Source organism: Heliangelus exortis, chromosome 1 (genome assembly GCF_036169615.1).
Source record: "Heliangelus exortis chromosome 1, bHelExo1.hap1, whole genome shotgun sequence".
NCBI lineage: Eukaryota > Metazoa > Chordata > Aves > Apodiformes > Trochilidae > Heliangelus > Heliangelus exortis.
This window is the reverse complement of record NC_092422.1, coordinates 105,534,524-105,555,234: the sequence shown is the minus strand read 5'-3', so window position 1 is coordinate 105,555,234 and position 20,711 is coordinate 105,534,524. Positions and strand designations below refer to the sequence as shown.

The window sequence follows — 20,711 nt, the reverse complement described above, 5'->3', positions numbered from 1 at the left end:
CTCATCCAGAACAAAATGCTTGGAAGAAACTAAATGGAGTGAAGGGTGTTTTTTACCTCAGTTACTATGTTCTTGCTAGGCCATTCAGCCACATAGTTGCTGCTTGCTACCTGATGTGGGCTGATAAGCTCAGTGCCATACAAACGTAGCCTTGTCTTCTGCCAAACAAGGACAGAGAAGCTCTGATTTTTGGAGAGCTGGTCCCTCAGGAATTCCAGTGACCTATTAGATCATCAAGCAATGGAAGCAAGCAAAAAATCAGCTTATTCAAATGCAAAGGCCTTCCATTGTCAGAGAGCATTGATTTGACATGATTCTCATTTTAATGACAGGTGACCCTTTTCAGTTTTTACAGATTTTTTTGTTGTTTGCATGTGATTCCTGGAATCACTCCCTTCCACCAAGCTTGCTTGAAGCTGAGTTTATTCTGCTTGCTTCAGAAATACAGAGCATATAAAGTAACTCCTTGAAACATACATCTGTGTTAAATATTTGTGTGATTTTTTTAAAGCTACTCTTAGTTTTTAAAAGTTATAAAAGTATATTAAATTGTTCACTGTATTATAAATTATGCCAAATAATTCATAGCACTTTTTAACTTTGAGGGTTTTGCACATACACCTCATCAGAGAGAAGAGGTTCACTGAGAGTGATAAGGCTTTATTTTATATAATTACTCATAAGTATCTTCTACTATAATTTATTTTTCAAGAACCAGGGACTGAGCAGATCCTATTATAAGTGAAGACCTATCAGTGATTCTGTCTCAAGCTTGCAAAATAATGAATCACAGCACATTCTGTAAGTGAAAGAAAATCTGTAGTACTGCAAAATCATATGGGTGAATAATTACTGTCTTCACACATAAAATTAACAATAGGAAAGAGAGAAATTAAACAGTAAGGAAAAAAGAATTGCATTAGGGAACAAAGAAAGATGAAAAAATATGTTTAATCTACATACGAAATAGAGGAAATTTGGGGTTTACATGGACCTTCAGCCCACAGTACTATACCAGAATGCAGTTTTTTATAATGTTGTTAGATTCACTTGGCTTCCATCCACCATTTCTGAACAAGCAAAGAAAATGTGCAAGGGGAAATAATATAAAATGGACGGACAGATGATAATTATAGCTTGCTGGAGGCCTATTTTTCCTTAAATGAAGTGCTTCAAAAGAAGTACTGTTATGCTGTGTTTTGTATGCAAGCCTCTAGGGAACTAGTGTAAGAATAAAGTAAAATCATTATTTTTCACCCCAAACTTTTTAATTTACTAGCTTTCTCCAGCCTTGTCTGTGCTCAACTTTGAACTCCAAGGTTATTGCCAATATTAGTATCTCCTCTAAGCATTATAACTATGAATTACCACTGAATTGATTAGGAAGATAAGAAACTCTGTTACGTGAAGACTCAGATAGCTTTTTGTACTAATTGGAAGCAGCACTGTATGTTAAGAAAAAGAATTCTTACTGAATTCAGCATAAATCCAAAGATGTTTCAGCCATGCAGACATCTTAAAAATACAGAGATGAGTTATGAACTGTGGTGTTTTTATAGTCATTCAATGTATGTTTATGTTCCTGTTATTTTTCCCATATAAGTTTGTTATTAGTTTTTAATCTTTTAGATAGACACACACTTCTAACATGGAAGTGCTCACGTATTGGAAATAATGGAAGGCACTGACATTCACATTGCATATAAGGAGAGACTGATCAAAAGATTAAAGAAAATCTCTACATGCAGAACCAGAAAAGAATGTAAATGTAGGTCTCCTGAATCCATATCACATACCTCACTCATAAAGAAGTCTGTCTTCCCTTGTCCTACAGAGATCACAGAAAGATTAACAACCAAACACAAAAGAAAAAAAGAATGAACTGCATCTCTGCTGAAGGACTAATAATCATATTGCAAAAATTAATACCTCTGCAGATGATAGGCAGCATGACTCCATCCTTGTCAGCTGACCAATAATGTGTTATGTGTGGTGTTTAGCAAAGAACGCTGAAAGCTTTTGGCCTCCCACCTTCTCTGAGAAATCCTTCCTTCATAAATAGCTCAAATGCTAATAATACTGGAGGCTGGAGATAAACTATAATGGCATCTTCTGGTGCAGAAAAAGGTGCAAAAGTGGATTTTTTACCATGCAGAAAACCACTTGAAAATTGGATCTTATTACATATCAACAATTCACAATTAAAAATACTACATATGTATTGTTTGAAAAAAGTATGACCGTGATTTTTTAACTGTACCTGTATTTGTAAATTGAAACACAAATTTAGACCACTATTTCCTTTTCATTCTAGTATTATCATTAGTTTACAAAATAACTTTGTAATATTATATTCAAGCAAAAGGAAAAAACATTTGAAATTAAACATACTTTTATTCTTTTTCATTGATTTCCCAAAAATTTTGGTGAATGCATTTTGGATGAGTAGATAAACATAGCAGAATCATAGTTTACTGTGTGATTTAATTTATTCCATTAACCTGTAATATGATCTTAAAAAAGGCTTTTTAATGAACAGGAAAACATCATCTTTCGTTGTCTGACTGACACAGGCCTGAAACCTAAGTCAACCTAAATTAGTCCTCACAGAATTGATATTTCTTCCACCCTCGACTGTCCTTCACTTAATGAAAGAAATTGTTCCCCAACAAGAGGCATGCAGGCTCCCTACAGGATGTTAAGGCATGTCTCCTCCTCTATCTATATCATATGAAGCTACAGGGGATCAATTAATGGGTTTTCAAAGAGAAGCAAGGTTGCTGACTTGGTTCCTAGTCAGTATTTTCCCCCAGCTGCAGCTTGGAAGTGACTGAGGTTAAGGAGAGAGAGACAGGGACTGAGTTCCCTCCTCAATGGAGAAACCAGTTCTCAAAAAACATGTGATAAAGCCCTCTGTTTTGCTAAGTATGGTCTTTCCTGTGTCTTGAAGCAGAGGTGTCAAGAAAAGAATAAGATATATTTATGGAATTAAGATTATCAGTTATGGCAGAGGTATAGAAATGTCTACATTAGACATTAATAAGAACAATAATATTACTAATGCAATAACTAAATATAACAATTAAATTAAACGACATTTTCCCAAATCACGGTAAGAAATAAGAAGTTTGGATCACCCCTCTACTCCCTCCCCTCCAAATTTATATGTGCTGGCACTTCATTGGCCTTGGCCAAAACAGACATAAGGATGGGAGAGGGAGGAAGAGAAGAAGACAGTGGTGATGCAGTTCTCTATTAATTGGTAGATTTATCAAGAAATTGTTTGTGCATACTTCTGCCAGCCAGGAGAGGACAATTGAGCTATCATGGTTTCTCTGCAGCAAAGAAATACGGCTTGAAATGAGATGTCAGAGACAGCCGTGTTCAGACAGCCATCAGGTGAGATTTTGCTGTCATCTGCTGTTGAGTCTGAAGCCTCTTTGTAGCAAATGGGCACCGTATCAAAGTTCAGTCCTAACTAAATGACTCTCTATATATGGACTAAATGAAATAAAGCATCAGAAACCCTACAGATCACCTATTTTGAAATCAGACAGATTACAGATAATGGAATTCGACTTCAGAAGAAGGGACATCTCTAGAAAAGTGATCTAGGATATAATAATAATTGAAAATACACATTTTCTGCTCTTTGTGTATCATATGAAAAATGGGGTGCTGAAATGAGAAGCTGAGGAGATTTAGAATAAAATAAGATGACTCTAAATTGAGGAATGAACTTTAATTATTTAATACAAATTTGAAAAGACAAACTTATCAGACTAAATTAAACGAGGAGCTCACAGCATTGTAGTTGACACATCACAATTCAAGAAATTTATAACAGTGTAGAGGAAAACATAAAGAGCAGATGGTGCAAAATATCCTCAGTACAAAACAGAGATCGGAACTGAGCTCAAGATTCAGAAACCATCCTTCAGTCTAGTACCAATGGCAGGAAAATGCTACCATTAAAGTGATTAAAAGCCATGCTGCGCTTCTAAGCATTGTTTTTCCAAATGGTTTCATTGGTAACCAAATTAGAGCTCTCCTGCAGCTATTGGATTTGAAACAATTAATTAAAAGAACTTCCCATTGATTCATCATAGGAATATTAGAGCAGTCTTTATAAATGGCCAAATAAGATTTACCTATCTTACAAATTTCTGGTTAAAAAAAAAGCTTTAACAATAAATGGAAACTTATCAGAAGCTGAAATTTCTCTGTAGAAAGTATTGCTTTCAGTATTTCTTTACAATAACTGAAGAAATAGAAGCTGAGCCAGCTGCAGCTTTTAATTATTTGAGCTTATTTGTCTGTTTCTTTGTACAATCTCTTTCTGTCTGGAATCCTTCTCTTAAAAGTCCCTGAATTTATGAATGCTTTTTATTTATTTGTATTTTGTCTTATTTACTTGGTCACATTACACTGTTTAAGGAGTTCCTGAAAAATAGGTTGATCCTTTATACAGCGTGGCAGGAATGCTTTTTTCTCTCTCATTCCCTTACATCAGACCCATGGTTAAAATGCTGTAAGTACATCTGTAGGACATTTCCTGGGTTAGCTCTTTTTTGTCCACTTAATACTTCTGGTAGTTGGGTTTTTTTTCATTTAGTGTTACATGTTGGGTTGTGTTTTTTTCACCAGAGAGGGCTGGACTGTTATATAAGAGTGGCTGTCCACAGGGAAGATCGGCAGTGGAGGGAAGTTTATTTTGGCTCTTGGATAAATGTTCTATCAGAGAAAAAAATGGTTATGTGCACGTCTGTGTGCAGAGTTTCCCTTTTTTCCAAAGGAAAAGAACTGATTTTGCTTTATTTACTGTTTGCAGTCTAGAATTTATTATTTTAGTTTCTTAAGCTTCCTGAAATGTTTACAGTAAAGAAAACTGATACCTGAAATTTTGTGACTTTGAAGCAGATTCTTATTTCATTTTCCTAGAGAGACTCTTTCATTCAAAAGATAAAAACAGAAATCATAAAAATGTTATTTTTAGGAGACACCTCTTTGGAAGCTTAGTCATAGTAGAGAGGAAGGGGGAAGGGTATGTAATAAACTGGTATTTGTTAGGGGAAAGACAAATAGCAAAAATCTGTGAACAATGGAAAGGACTTTTGGGGCTTTTTGGTTGCTGGTTTGTTCAGCTTATTTAATTGTCTTGAAGGCTGGTGAAGAATATGACTGGTTTTGTTGTAACATTTGGGAAAGCTGCATATTGATACTATTAACACAGCATTAGTTTTAGAGAGAATAGTCCTCCCCTGGTATTCTTGACCAGATAAAGAAAATAAACAAAGAGTGTCTTCTAGGATGCAATTTTTGCAACATTTGAAATTATTGCATAGATAACAGTACACCTTCTTTTCCAAAAGGGGAGAAAATCCAATTCTTGACATTAATTAACCCCATAGTGAGATAACTTGGTTCTTAAGTGCATCCACAGATGTTGGGCCCCTTCCAAAAGCTGCTGGAAGCAGCTCATACTCACTGTTCTGCTGCAGACCTGAAGTATCAATTACAGGAGGCAGATCTGGGGGCACTTTTGCCCCACCTTTTGCCTGCAACCCATTCCCTGGCACTGGCCTCTTCTAAGAAGCTGGCTACCTCACTGATGGGCTAAAATGTCTTTGCTGCCGTCAGCCCAGCCATCAGAAATGGGATTCGTTGCATCTGTTTTAAACTGTGTCACTTTATTTTGCCTCAAAGAGTAACCTGCATGGAGGTTAAGACAGCTGATCTATGACATTTAATGCAGATTATCCTGAATGTAGGATTTACTGTCTCTGAAATATGGTTCTGCTCTGTAGGTAATGTTCTTGGAGCCAGGTTGCAACCTGGTTGTGCACAGCCGGCAAGGGGGACTGGCACAGGTGCTTTCTTTCTGTGTTTTTGCATGTAGCCATTTTTCAGAAGCTGGTCTGCACTTTAACAAAGGAGTTACTGTTATGTACTTAAGACATTAATTCCAGGTTATATGGTTTCCCTGAGAATTGCCATCTGTCATGCTTTTCTGCCTGGAGGTCACTCAAAGTTACCTCGGGTTGGTATCCTGAGACAGTAGGTTGGAAGGATAAACCGTGTGCTTCGTCTTTAACCCTTAGTTATCCTTTTCCCTTTCAGCACCCTCCTTGATAGGTATGGTAAGGAAGGACTGGGCTTCCCAAAACAGCATTGCCCTCTCCTGGCAAGAGCCGGACTCTCCCCATGGAGCCATTCTGGACTACGAGATCAAGTACTATGAGAAAGTAGGTCTCACAGCATCACCCAAACTCAGATACTAAAGAGCATTATGTTTCATGTTTTATGTAGTTAAAAATATACATATACTGTAAAATTTTCACTTGATGCCACGTAAAATGCTATATATAAATAGACATTTTATTTTGTAATGATTTTTTGTCGTTTATTTCTGACTTGATAATGACTGTATTGTTTAATACTGAAATCAAGTACACCAGCAGGCAGGCAGTATATATATTTGTCTCATAGTAAATACATTCATGAGCGTGGCTAAGTGGATCATATACTTGAGCATATTTTGATTTACAGACTGTAAAACTTTACATTAGAGTGACACTGAAACAATACAATTAAGGTGAATGTAAAAGTCAAAGTAATTTAATTCTGTGACATTATTTGGTCATAACCTGTGCTTAAATGAGAGTGCATCAGCCTTGTTTAAAGGGTTACAAAAGGTTAGATGAGAGAGAAACTGAACGGCATTCATGTCAAGCTTCTGGCATTCCATCAAAATTATGTGATTTCACACAGAAGTGGGTAACAATGTGCATTATTCGTAAAGGTACAAGGTGCACACACAGCACATCTTGTGAAAGGCATAATTTGAAGCCTGCTTCTCCAAAAGCACAAAATACGTTTCATCATTTCCAGTTGGCTACAGAGCCTTGCACTTGCAGTGTAAAAATGTGGTGCTAATCAGTGCCATTCGTAGAGACTTAGGGTTTTTTTTATGTCCATACCTTGACGAGGTATATAAGTCAGTTTATGCTGTTCTTCTGCTCCCATTTGAAAGTCACAATGGAACTACTGGGTATGTGAGAAGACCACAAAGATTTAGGGATATTATGTTCTGTAAATACCTGAGAATCTTTGTCTTGGCTGCACTTCTCTGTTCCAATTATGCAACTTTAATGATGCAGGAAAAAAAAAGAGTAAACTGGGAAAAAATCCAAGCAATTTAAATATCACAGCTAGAGGGATAAGATTGCTAATAATACTTCATAGCCAAAGCAAGGAAATCTTACTTTCCTAAACTAATGGAAATCCTACAGGTTTTGACATATTACCACAGTAAATCACATTATGAATTGCCCTGCCCTTGTTTATTTGTTGATATTGAAATAATAACCACCTGAATTAAACAATATAAATAGTGAGATTTTGTTCAGTTGAATAGGAGCTATTTCAAATATTCAAAACCATTCATTTGGATGTTAATTTATAAAGCTTGTATTTACAAAAATTTTTCATCAATAGATCTTCTACTACCTTTCAAAACTGAGTGACAGAGCAAATACCTCTCTTTAGAAGCCTACATACTTCTTAGTCTTATTAACAGGACTAAATAGACAGGCTTCACAGCCATTTCCTACAGTTTAAACCCTTCTAATATGTTTTCCCCTTTTATATTGCATCTTTTATAGGAGTATCTTTTAACTTTAAAATTCTCTTCCCTCTTACTCATGGGAACATAAATGAACTGCTGGCATCTTCTAGTACTGTTGAACAGGGGTTATTTTCTCCTTAAGTCACTAACTGAACTCCATGTGTAGCTCTTGACTCCACCTTTTATTCCTAAGCTAGAAGAGGCAAGCTGTCTGGCAGTGCAATATCACAGGCAGAATGAGAGACAAACAAAGCAGCTAAAGCAAGGACAAAGGGCAACGGGCACAGGCTGGAACACAGAAGTGTTTAACATGAAAAAATCTTCTTTACTGTGAGGGTGACAGGGCACTGGCACAGGCTGCCCAGAGAGGTTGTGGAGTCTCCTTCCCTGGAGACATTCAGAGCCCACCTGGATGCAATTCCCTGTAATGTGCAATAGGCAGCCCTGCTTTAGCAGGGGGGTTGGACCAATTTATCTCTAGAGGTCCATTCCAACCTGGAAAATTCTGTTTCTGTGATAGTAGTAAGATAATTTATTTGAGCAGAGGAATAGATAGGCATGTGGCAGATTTTTACAGACTTTCTTAGAGACCAGATTCTAGAGCAGAGAAATGAATAATCTAGTCCTGGAAGGCAGAATGCTGATTTGCAGCATTAAATTAAAAAATTATACAGGGCTGAAGAAATGTATGTTGTAACTTCAATACTGCATAAGTACAGAGGCCAAATGCAAATGGGATTTGAATATTAGAAAAAAGGAGGGTGTCAGGGGTAGATACAGCAAGTAAAACTGTAATCTTTCAGGCTTCCCATAATACTCAAAGAGGGAAATGCCAGCATTTATATTCTCAGCAGCAGTGACAAAATAGAGATGGTGTTCCACACCCACCAGGAAAGTGATGAAAGTGAAATAATTTATACTGGATTTAGTATGAATTTACCACAAAGACATTCCTCTTCTGGAGAGTAAAAAAAACCAGCTAAAATTCAAGAATAAGTTCAGTATGAAAAGCTCAGAAATTTTATTAGTATCTTTGGTCAATGAAAATGCAGAGAATGGTATCCTTAGATACTAATAAATGCACCAATTCATAAAATAGAACTTTGCATTCCTATGTTTGTCCTTTTTTACCTGTCATTTGTATTTTTAAAAAGAAAAGAGGCTTTGATATAGTAGGCATTACAAGAAATTGCATGTCTCCATCAAATGCAAACACTAAATATGCCAGTTTTGAGAGGTTGTATCACTTGGTGAAACTCCGAAGAACTTGGCAGGGTTTTAAAATTTCACAAGTATGAACTGCTGTTTCTTCTAAGATGCCTTTTTGACATTTCCAAAATTATCAAGGTGACATTGTGGACTATGCTAGGGGAGTGTGGTTGCTTTTAATTATAACCAGTAGGAACGTTGTGTCTCATGAAATGGAAGCCATATCTTGTCATGGGCACCCAAGGTTTCATGAAAGATATCTAAACTTAAAAAATTATCTATTTAATACACATCCGTGAACACTCCACAGACAGGGGCGGTTTTCAACAATTTCATAAGTAGGAAAAATTAGTGACAGTGAACCCAGAACATAGATACACATCTCTCTATGTATATCCATAAGGAGCAGGACAAGAGAAGTAGGCTAGACTGTGCTAAATATGCAGGAAATTTATATTTGCAGTTTACTCTGTGAAAAATATTTACATTTTCTGAGACTCTAAAAAATAAGGGAATAAAATACAGAAGGGAAGTTATACTAACAGTAAGCTGCAAGTATGGAAAACATTTATTAAATGAAAAACACAATACTGAGTCTGCTTTAAAGTACCTTCTTCAGTATGACCTACATTTCTTCAGTGAATTGCTGCAAAATGCTCAGAATCATAACTTAATAGATGTTGTTTGGTTTCCTAGCCATCTCTAACAATGCAAATCTTGAGAAAGTAATAAATATTTATTGTGAACCAATTCTATATGGATTGCACAGATTTTTACATTTTTATTTAGCAATACACTGAGATGTATTTATGTGGGTGGCTGACAAGAGGTCACTTAGTTCTGCAGCTTTTCAGCCAAAAATGCAGTGAACATAGCTGGCCTTGGACATAATTAGAGAGCTGACTTGGCCTGTGAGGAAAACAAAAATTGCCACATTCAGTCCAAGATGCTATGAATGAAGAGAAAAAGTTTTCCATTACTTTAATAGTTATGTGACATAACCATACTATGATCCTGAAATAACACTGTATGTTGAGGTGTAGTAGTTGAAACATCTTATTTTTGCTAGATTATGAATAATTCTGAAAACTATATGCTTATCAGCATTTGTCATCTTAAATGAGTCTTTAAAGCAAAACACAAAAAATTTAATATATGACCATAGAGATTTAAGTTGAATTCTTGAAAGCATTTGTTCACATACCTTTTTTTTTTTGCCTTCAAAGGTACTAAATGTTTGCAAATTATCTCTGTTGATACCTTATTCTGCAATCTGCTATCTTTTTTATAATCTTTTAACAACTTCCACAAACAGCCCAGTACTTTTAAAAGAAAAAAACCTCTCATAGGCACTATTGTCTTTCCATTTAAAAAATCAAGCCCCAGATATTTATATAATCTCAGTTTTTTTCCTATAAAATTTTCTTTTATACTTTATTACTCAGATAATGTCCAAAGCTTTTACTTTTTGAAGGATCCAGGGCATCGTAATCTGTTCACCTCTTGCCCATGTTTGAGTCAGATGGAGGAGTATGATAAGAAATGGCCTTGTTACAGCCTGAGTCTTTCTGGAGGAATTCCCTCATGGGAAAGGAAACACAGTATGCAGTGGATATGAACCAAATCAGCTGCACTTCAGGTTGTGCAGCTGAACTGGAAAATGGTTATTCCTCCACTTTTCCACACTTAAAGTTAACCTTAAAAAATTAATGTTCCCTGAGAAGTGTATTAAGCATACCAACAGTATGGCTCTAATGCACCATTTGCATTGTATTTACAGTTACACACAAAATAATATATAATTATCTGAGGAAGCTGGTTTATAGAGAAGAGATTTTAATGGGATGTACCCAAGCAATATTCCAAGGCATTGCAATGACATCTTCAAATAGAGGATATCTTTTAGAGCAGGATACAGGAGGGAGAGGGTGATTGATGGTTCTTTGCTTTCTTGTTTCTTGATGAAATCCACACTAAAGCCAAATCCCTTTGAAAAATTATTTCATTTTGTTGGCAGACTCTATTTGCAATTCACAGGGAGTTTTCACATTAAAAATTTAACCTACCTGCATATGATAGTGAGTGGACAGGATATTTAGGGTGCCAGATATGACTTTTCCTCCATTCCATCCAGTATTATTTACAAGTGAATTAATAAATAAATAAAAGAGAGAAAATAGCCAAGCAGTAGAGGCAAGGTGGCAAATTAGAAGCAGATTTTTAAAACAGATGAAGAGCCAATGAAGCAGAGATAGAAAAATACCAGATTTAAAGAACTGGAAAGCAATATGACCTTGATAATTTTCCTATCACTCTACATTTGAATTTACTTAACTTGCATGAGAAACAATACTCCTTGAAATCAAATGTTAAAACAAACACTGCTATTTCTTTGAATAGTCATTAAGTTTAAAAAAGGCATCCTGGATTTGAGGAGTAAAATACATAATAGAGCTTGAGGTAAATGACTTGATAGGAATAATGTGAGGACTTAAGATTTTTTTTGTATAATGATTTTAATGACAGAAATGTACAGTTTAAAAAAGTACATGGATAATTATAAACAAGAAGGAGATTTTATGTTTCAGAATTGATTACTTGCAATACTATTCTTTACTTTAAAACAAATCTATCTTTGTGGAAATACGTGCACCTTATTATTTCAAATCCATAGCAGTGTATATGAATGATAGGTTCCATACTCTGAACTGTGACAGAGTGATGTGACACTCAGTGCATGGACAAAGAAAGGTATGAACTGGTAGCCTTGCCATTTTTTCCACACTTTTTGAGGAATAGGAAGCCTGGTTCCATGATCAGTTCCACACCAATAACTGCACAACAATAGCAGAGTCCTGGGAGTCCTAGAAATGCATCGATGTGTCAAGGTTATTTCATTCCAGCTTTTTTCCCCATATAAGCTGCCATTACAGGTTATGTGATTCATCCTGGCTTATGACAACAAATTTTCTCTGGGTCTTCTCCAGCTGAGGAGACATTTCATTATGATCTTATCAAATTTATTCAGGTAGAACCTGACCCTACTTGAGTATCAGTGGGAATCTAATTTCAATGAACCAAAGCCTTACATGTTCTCATTAGAAAAGATCTAAACTTTTTTTTATAAGAAGCTATTTTATGTAAATCAGATAATCCTCAGAATATATGGGTCACAGTTTGGAAAGAGGAAGTACAATTAGTCACTTCTATAGCCCTCTGCCTTTCTGTGAAGTCGGCATGACGTGAGGTGCATTTACCTTCAATTTCCTTATTACTTAAATAGCTAAACCTCTCCAGTCTCTCCACCTTTTATTATAATTTTGCATGATGTTTAACTGAGCTAAAAGGATCACATTTTTTCAGAGACAACAATATTACAACTTCCCTATTTCCCTTAAGTACCAACTATTACTTTATTGGTTCAGATTTTGCTTTTATGTTAGATTTTTAATCACAAAGAGTAATATATGCACCAGCTCCAACCCACTTGAGGCTCAAGTGACCCTTCAGACTGGGTCAGGTTATCAATGAGCAGGTGTAGTTTGTTTGGTACTGTTGTGGCTGGATCATCAGCATGTACTGGTTCTTTCTCTGGGTATTTTCTTCTATTGATGCTACACCTGCCATAGCATGCTTCACACCCTTGCAAGCTTCCTGACAAAATTTTGAAGTCAAATCAGTGACATATTTGGGGAACAGGAAAAGGCATATAACAAAAGGGATGAGCAGATAAGCAGTTCATCTGCCTGGCCAGTGAAATAGTCCATATAAAATAGCAAGAGCTACGCTATTAGCATTGAATGGTGAGCTGAGCACTTTTTAGCCTCATGCTAACCATTGTCTTTTAAAACACCGCTTCTGTAATATTTTTCAGTTATTTGAGGTGTAAGAAGCAACCTGCTCCCTACAAGTAAAATGATTCTGATGTGACCAGTAGGAAAAGAAGTAGGGCTCATGCAAGAACACATTTTCATTACATTTTGAGCACATTCTCATAAAAACAAGAGCACTGAATAATTCTAATGTATAAGAGCTTTTAGATAGTAGTATTTAGCAGACCTTTGTTTTTGACCATAGCTGCAAGACTAGATCAGCATGTCATAATGAGGCACCAGGACTCCAAGGAGTGCCTCTGGCAGTCTTGTTTTTTCTGAGCTCCTGGGAAATGAACCATGTCTGGTGAATGTTTTTTCAAAAATAATCACTAAAATGCACTTTGGGAGATAATAATTAAAAGGAAATATCCTGGTTTATTTTAGCATAGTAAGTGATGTTAAACAAGCTTCTCGGTTTTTCTGTTCTGCTGTTATTAGCCTTTTTTCCCAGAGGAAGAACTGTAAAAGCCTTATTCTAAAAAGGGGGGGAAAAGATTTCAAAATTGTTGAAAAAGCAAGTGAGTAATTATGAGACTCTCTGAACAGATATGATTTTTGCCTTAAGGAAAGAACCTAAGGACCTTACTGTAGCCATTATTAATGACACTGATACAATTACTATTAGGAGAAAAAGAAATCTGGCCTCTAAATATCAATTACATGCAGCAAAGGGTTTATCAAATGAGTTCTGAGTTAGGTCTTCTCCATTAGGTGCCTGGCTCGCAGACTCCTAATCATTGCTGTCAATTATTTAGAGCTAGCTTCTAAACCTTTGTGTTTAATAATACAGCAGCCTACAGAGCTATTACTATTATCATTCCTGCCAAAGCAAAATATCTCCATGAGAAATATAATGCTTTTTAAGCAAGTCGAGTGGATTTGATTAATAAACAAACAAACACACAAACAAAGCCAACAACCAGTTTAGTCTCTGCTGATCTTGTATTCTTGTCTGCAGCTGATACCATTCTCCCCATGGAAAATCTCAAGAGCAATGCTTATTTCATGAACTACTAGGAAAGATGCAGAAATGTAGTGAAATGGTTTTGAATTAATGGTTTGCAAACTTTTTATATCTATGTCTTACAGACATAGGAAGTATGCAAACGATTACAAAGCAACAAACTTAGCGCCACCCAGGTAGTTTGCTTCAAAGAAAGCTAAGGAAGGTAAAACCTCTGATCATAGCAGAAGTTGGGTCCTAAGAAAACAATTTTTCTAGCCATTCAGTACTTGAACTTCAGGAAAAAATAATTTTAAAAATAGTTTCTTGTCACAACAAGAATACTAAGGTTAACCACAGGAATCAGCTGCTTACTTTAAACTTGTGACTAGGTAGAGTCAAAAATCAGAAGCAGCTATTTTATGAGGCAGTAAGTTTCAGCTCATAAGTTTAAACTCTAAATGATTTTGATGAACATGCTGTAAAAAAGAAATGTCTCTTCAGACTCAGTATATCAATTGCACAAAAGGAAGTGGTAAAAAGTTTAAAATTTAATCCTGAAATAACGAAATAGAGAATGTATTCTCAAAACATTTGATAGTTGTTTTAGTTGTTGTTGTTGCTGTTATAGTTGTATCAGTGTGTTTATCTTTGAGTTTGAGTAAAGTTTCAGTAACATCTGTAGTTAAAGTTGCAATTCTCTCAGGTACCTTAATCTGCATTCAGAAGTCAAACTTTGTGTTTGAAAGTCTGACATACTTTTACGAAAAGAATCATGACTTTCATGAGCAATGATCTAAATATAACTAGCACATCTGCAAAAAGATGGCCATCTGAGTAAAAATAATTTCCTTATTTCTAAGTAAAATACAAATTACAGGTCTCCATTTCTCTAAAATCTGTCAGAATATTGTTTCCTTTAGACCTCCTTAAAATAGGAACTAGCTTAAAAGTTCCCAAATACCTTCATCTGTGAGCCCAAGCTATTTTTAAAAATGAAGCTTGGGTAGTGTTTTCATTATACATAAACTACTCCTTGGTTTCAGGTAGTTCTTTATAAAGGTGGATTCACAGATTAAATCAAGAAGAGATGGACTTTGAGACATTAAGTGAGGTTATAGCTTTGTCTAAATAAAGGAATATTCCATTACAAGGTATCACTTCACTTGCAGATTTTTCCTGCAATTCTTGATGTGATATTTGATTCAGGTGATATTTGGGGATATACAATGCGATACTCCACATTGCCCACAAAGAGGAACAAATTGTTATTAGATTTCCACTTGTAACATTTTTTTAATGTGGGCATGGAGACTAAGCCACTGACTGCATAATATGGGCAACCTGTTTTTTGTAAAGTATGGATGTCTTCAAAGCAGTCATAGATGGAGAAGGGAGAAAAATCCAAAGGGATAGAGGAAGCTCTTTTAAGCTCTGTCAGGCAATAGAAGCTACTATTTCCATGTTTAATATTACTGTGAACATACTAGCACGTATTAAATTAAATATATAGGTTTAATGTGGGTAAGGGCATGGTTGTTGGAATAAAAATGCACATTAGAGGAGCTTCTCATTTAAATGCATTATTTCATTAGCCAACTTCAGTTCATGGAAAGGGTATGTTATTCAGTAACTCCCATGTAGTTTTGTTAGGCTTGTACCCTAATGAATGTTTGTTTTGTTGATTTAATGAAGCAATGTAAATTTAAAAAAAAAATTTTTTTAGATGTGTTAGTGTTAATAGTTTCAAAGTGCCCTTCTTGATGTTCTTGTCAAGGAGGCTGAGTTAACAACCTATTATTATGTATTCCTTACTGAGCTGTTAATAGCTCAAGAATTTTTTGCAGGAATTCATCTGCTGCTCATAAAAACATTTATGTTACTGTAGGAGCTTCGCCAGGTTGATGCACGTTGTATCTGAAATGACCTTGCACAAACTATCTGGGTTTCTTGCATATACTGCCAAAGTATTAACTTGTACTAATACAGAGGCGATTCTTTAGTGACTGACACAGCCCTTCCTTTTTAAAAAGGTATTGGGCACCTGTCAGAATGTTTCTTTTCATTTTTTTCAGATTTTTTTTCTTTGTTTTTACCAATTCCAAAAATATTATTTCTGCTCGTTAATTATATTAGAACTTGCCACTTCCCTGACAGGGAACAGAACTTGCTTTGCCAATTTTTAAAATGTAAAATTAGCAGTTTCTCTTTCTAAGTTTAGACTGTCTCATTTGTTTAGATCTTTCTACCTATTTCCATCTTTAACTAGAAGTAATGTTCCTGTGATATACAGAGATGTGTTGAGCTTGACTGAACAGATCACAGATATTCAGGGTTATTCACTGCTTCTTATAAACAAGGAACTAGAGCATATTCAATGAACTACTCAGGAAGCACATTATATGACAGAAACCCAGTATTTTTTAAAAACAGTTTGTAATTAAACCTGTTACCTAGGGAGGGATATTTTGGGAACCACAAGCAAAACTGGTTCAAAATGTAAGTAAATCCAAGTCCATAAGTTGTAAAATGTAATAAAGCAAGTTTAGCTAATTCTGAAACACACTAACATGCAGATTGCTGAACTCTGAAGATGTGTTAAAGGTATCAGGAGAGCAAACTTGTATTTATATAGAGTCTCCAGTGGGTATATAGGACCTGATTTAGATATTTGAACTTATTTACATCTTATACACCAAATTAATGACTTCATAATTAGCCTACTGACTGTATGTGCATAGTTCTCTGGGCTTGTTTCACAATAAAAAAGTGAAAGAAGACTTCCAGTCCTCAATTTTTTCAGGACTGTATCTATTTCCTGTTGATCTATATTTTTCAGTGGGTCAATAAAATTCTCTGTAGTATTAGCTATCTTGGAGGAAACTGTGCTCTACTGTAAAAGATGACAGCAATAATATTGAGTATTGGTTCAGTTGAAGAAGTTAGTTCATGGTTGCAGTAGCTCCTTCCTCCTTCCTGAGAGGAGAAGACAGTGCCGAGGAAAATAAAATCAAAATCAGTGAAAAAATAAGAAAAATCCTCAGAGGCAACAGAAGAAACTGCCATTTTTATATGCTGAAGTTACAAAGACTCCTGGAGATACTGGTGTAGAGGTTTTCACTCCTAAATATTTTTAATTAGAAAAAAAATATATTATCAGAGTAGCATATAACTTCTAGAAAGATGAAACGTAATATCTGCACACATTTGATGATTCAAGTCATGTTCCCCAACTCCCCTTATTATATTCTGAATTGCACCCTATTCCATCACCAACTTCAGGCACAGACCTGTTTTAATCCTTTCCATTTAATCTCTTTGTCAGTATAATCAGCAGCTGCCTTTACACTTGGTGTTCCCATTTGGCCCACCATGTTAACCACAAGCTTTTGGGCTGCTCACCTCTCACCTGGTTGTGTTGGCAATATGTTGACACTGTTTTAGAGTCACCCTGTCCTCATCTCTTCTGATTTAATTTTCTGTTTTTCATGGTTCACCTCACAGCAATTTATTTCTGCCTTTCCAGGTATATAATCCAATTAAAATTAGGTTTTGCTGAGTCTTGACCTTTCTGTAGTTTTGGTATGATTGGTTATCTGTTCTTCCCCATTTCTTGTTGACAGCTTCACTTTATGTATGGGGAAAGTGATGAGCTGGCTGACAAGCAATCAAAATATAAAATATTGAAAAGCCAAACAGGTAAAGCATACTTTAGTATTCCAGCTTCCTAAACTGTTACATCTCAGATTAATCCAAGGGCGGTCAGGAAAGGAAGGGAGAGGAATCCAACCTGAAGTGGCTGATCCCTTAAAATGCTGCAGGTTTCTTCTTTAAAGTAAATAGTAAAGCCATTGGCAATTTTCTCTGTGGCCAAACCTTTTCCTGTCAGAGTTTTCATCTTAGTTCAGAATGGTCCTCAGATTTTTGCAACCACTTTTCTAAATTTACTTTAAGTTTGTTGGCCAGCTGGAAACCAAAAGTCCAAGATTTTTAGGAAGCATATTTTTAAGAATATGAATGGCATCTTTGACTATTATTTCTATTGTTGTTATTTTTGTCAGTCTGTATAGCAATGAAAATTTACCTAATCCTGTTGATCAAATTGTAATCAGATAGTGCTTATAGTGAGATGAACAGTTTAGGATCTATGAGTTTTTCCTCTAATACCGTCCAAATACTACTGATGGCATTTGTGTGTATAGATATGACATAGGTCTCCTAAGAGAAAATTAGGCACAAAATTAGGAAATATATAGTGCCTTTCAAAGACAGACTTTGAGTTTCCCAGGTGTAGTTAATTTTACTTATTTCAGTGTAATTACTCCTCATCTTTGTAAAATGAGAAGCAAAATATGACTGGGGACAAAAGCCATTTTGAAAGTGTTATGAAAATAGTTTATTACAAAGAAAAAAAATAATTTTTGATAATTATTTGGGAGAAGGTAGTTATGAGAGGAATATAGGCAGTATAAATTAAAGGTAATTTCCATAAATTAGAGGTGTGAGAGCTTTTTTTTCTTGACAAAGATTCACAGTAGGTATAAACTCCACAGTTAGATATTATTTGTCTTTAATAGATTCTATTTTAACTGATTAATCACATATTGGCTATACCTAGTACTTATCTACTGTTGTATTCTAAAAAGTATTGCAACATTAAATTTAAGCTGAATCTGGAGGTAAAGTGCTGATTCCATGAGAAAATAAGGAAAAGCTTGAAGATCTCATTTCATAGCTCATACCAGAGCTATGATTTCAAAAAATTCCTATCTTACAGAATTCTAGCCATTCCTTTAAGATAATATTTCCTCTTTATATTACATTTTTTATATCTTTCAAACCAATATATTTAGAAAAGAGGAAAATTTGATCAAATAGTCTGCAAAAAGATTCTTTTTTGTTATTGGTTATTTCATTTAAACACTGATAATGTCTGAAACATAGAACTCCAAACCTTCTTTACTTTAGTGTGGTACTTATTCAGCTTTGACATTGTGCTGTATTGCACAGGAGAAAGGCCTGGTCCCCATGGTATGTAGATCCAATCGCTGTTGGTATTTCTTTCTGTTAAGTGATAATGCTTTGAAGAGGCTAAGCTTAAGTACAAAGTTGTCATGTTGGAGGACAATGGATATAAACTGGAAAATGTATGTGCAAGCAGCTAGTAAATTCAGTTGCCATTTCACTGGATTGTAGAAGTTGGAGGTTTTCAGCTGGCAGAAGCCTTTGAAAATAATGTTCGTTTAAGAAACTATTTTAGTTACTCGTGGGACTCAGTGGACTGAATAAGTTGTCTGTCATTCATAAATAAAGTAGACAGGGAAACTGCAAAAGACTGGTAATTTCTGGAGCTCCATTTTATATTCTAAATGATAGAAAATTACATTTAGTTATCTTTTTTCTATTTTTTTCATAAGGTCAGATATTGTTTTAATTAGTGCCATGTTTCACTCTCCCACTTAAATTTTAACAGTGACAAATCTTATGCACCTGAAAGTACCTGGATCTTTATCAGTACTTTACTGGAAAAGTTAATCTTTTAATGGTTATTTGAGGACTATAAGTACAATTCTGAATTTCAGCTTTATTTTCATTAATTTTCATTAATCTATTTGTTGTTCTGAATATTTTTAATTATATATACTTTTTCCCGCCCGTACTATCAGAGTGTAAACTCTTTGACTGTAGTAGGAGTCTACGTTGATGAAAGGTCATCACATTTTGGTAGTTTTATCAATATTTTATTTCATGTATGTGCACAAAGTCTGTGTTCTTTCCCTCTGAAGTAAGGTGAGGATAAAATTAGCAGCATGTTCACACAGGCGTGGCATGTAGAGGTTATCTATTTGTTTACAAGTGTTAGTGTCATCAGAGGGAATCAATTTTCTTCTGAGCATATGGGAAAATAGTAATACTCAACACTATAATATAACATCTGGATATTGAATGGATATGATACTCATTAATAAAGTATCTACTTTGAGTGAAGCAGAATGAATAACTATCATTTAATCTGATTATGGTTTGCTGTGGAAATGTCTCATTATAGCATATGGTGAGGGGACTGATCCAGCTATTCCGGTGCATTGAAACAGCAGAAACCTAATTGTTATTTTTTATACTCTAATCTTGCTACCCCATTAAATCAGTTTGTCTGGTCTTAGGTCATTAGCACAGCTGTAACTTCCATTCAGTCAGCCTATTTCTTTAGATATGAAAAAATGTCTTGACTATAAAGCCAAGTATAACATTAGGATAGATGCAGATTCAGCCAGTCAGACAGAGGTGGCTGCAGGAAAGAGTTGGATTCTGAAAGGTCCTTGTGTTCATGCACAGGCCACATTGTCCTATATTTGTGAACACTGTTGGGTGTAGCCAAAACTGAATCCATAGACAAGAAAAATCACACAAACAATAAGAAAAACACAATTTCTGTAGAAACAAAGCTAACATTTTCAAAGTTCATAATATTGTTCTGTTTAACTGGGATATCTAGTCACAGGTTCTGTATGGAATGGTGGAATGACATTGACATCACTTGTCATTTGGATTATATTTATGTTTTAATTACAGATTTTTTCCAAGATAATTTTGCAGTAGGCTATGAAAGAGGTCTTACTAATTTCCTTGTATCAGATTCTGGTGGGTCATTATGAGTATATTGTACTAGATAAACTCCTTTAACCTAAGTTTAAACCCTCAGCCCCTGTATTCTCAGAACTGCATCTTGTGAGAGCTATACTAGATCAAAAATGCTGCTCTGATACTTGGTTACATCCAATGGGAAATACAGCCATATCAGTGATATTTTTCTTCGATTTTGCTTATTTTTTAGTAGGCCTCTGTAGTTACCAAGAAATACAGAACATCATAATCCTTGACATTTCCCCTTTATCATGGTCCCATAGCTGTCCATGTCAGAGATCTATCACGAAGCATATTGTGGCTCTTTATAGCCCACAAAAACAAACCATTCCTCCTTCCAATAGAAAATAGGGTGCATGGCAGAGGGACTGATATATGTCTAAATTTTGCCAGAACTTTAAATAAGGGTCTG

At 35.3% G+C, this 20,711-nt stretch overlaps 1 protein-coding gene across 2 annotated transcripts in view; it reads left to right on the top strand.

The window, feature by feature from the left end:
- EPHA6 (EPH receptor A6) overlaps positions 1-20,711 on the top strand; it is a 445,064-nt gene that overhangs the window by 288,047 nt on the left and 136,306 nt on the right. For both annotated transcript variants that reach the window (XM_071756858.1, XM_071756850.1), the window contains exon 6: positions 6,121-6,245. In XM_071756858.1, coding sequence (XP_071612959.1) covers positions 6,121-6,245 — 125 coding nt within the window. The remainder of the gene's footprint in view (positions 1-6,120; positions 6,246-20,711) is intronic.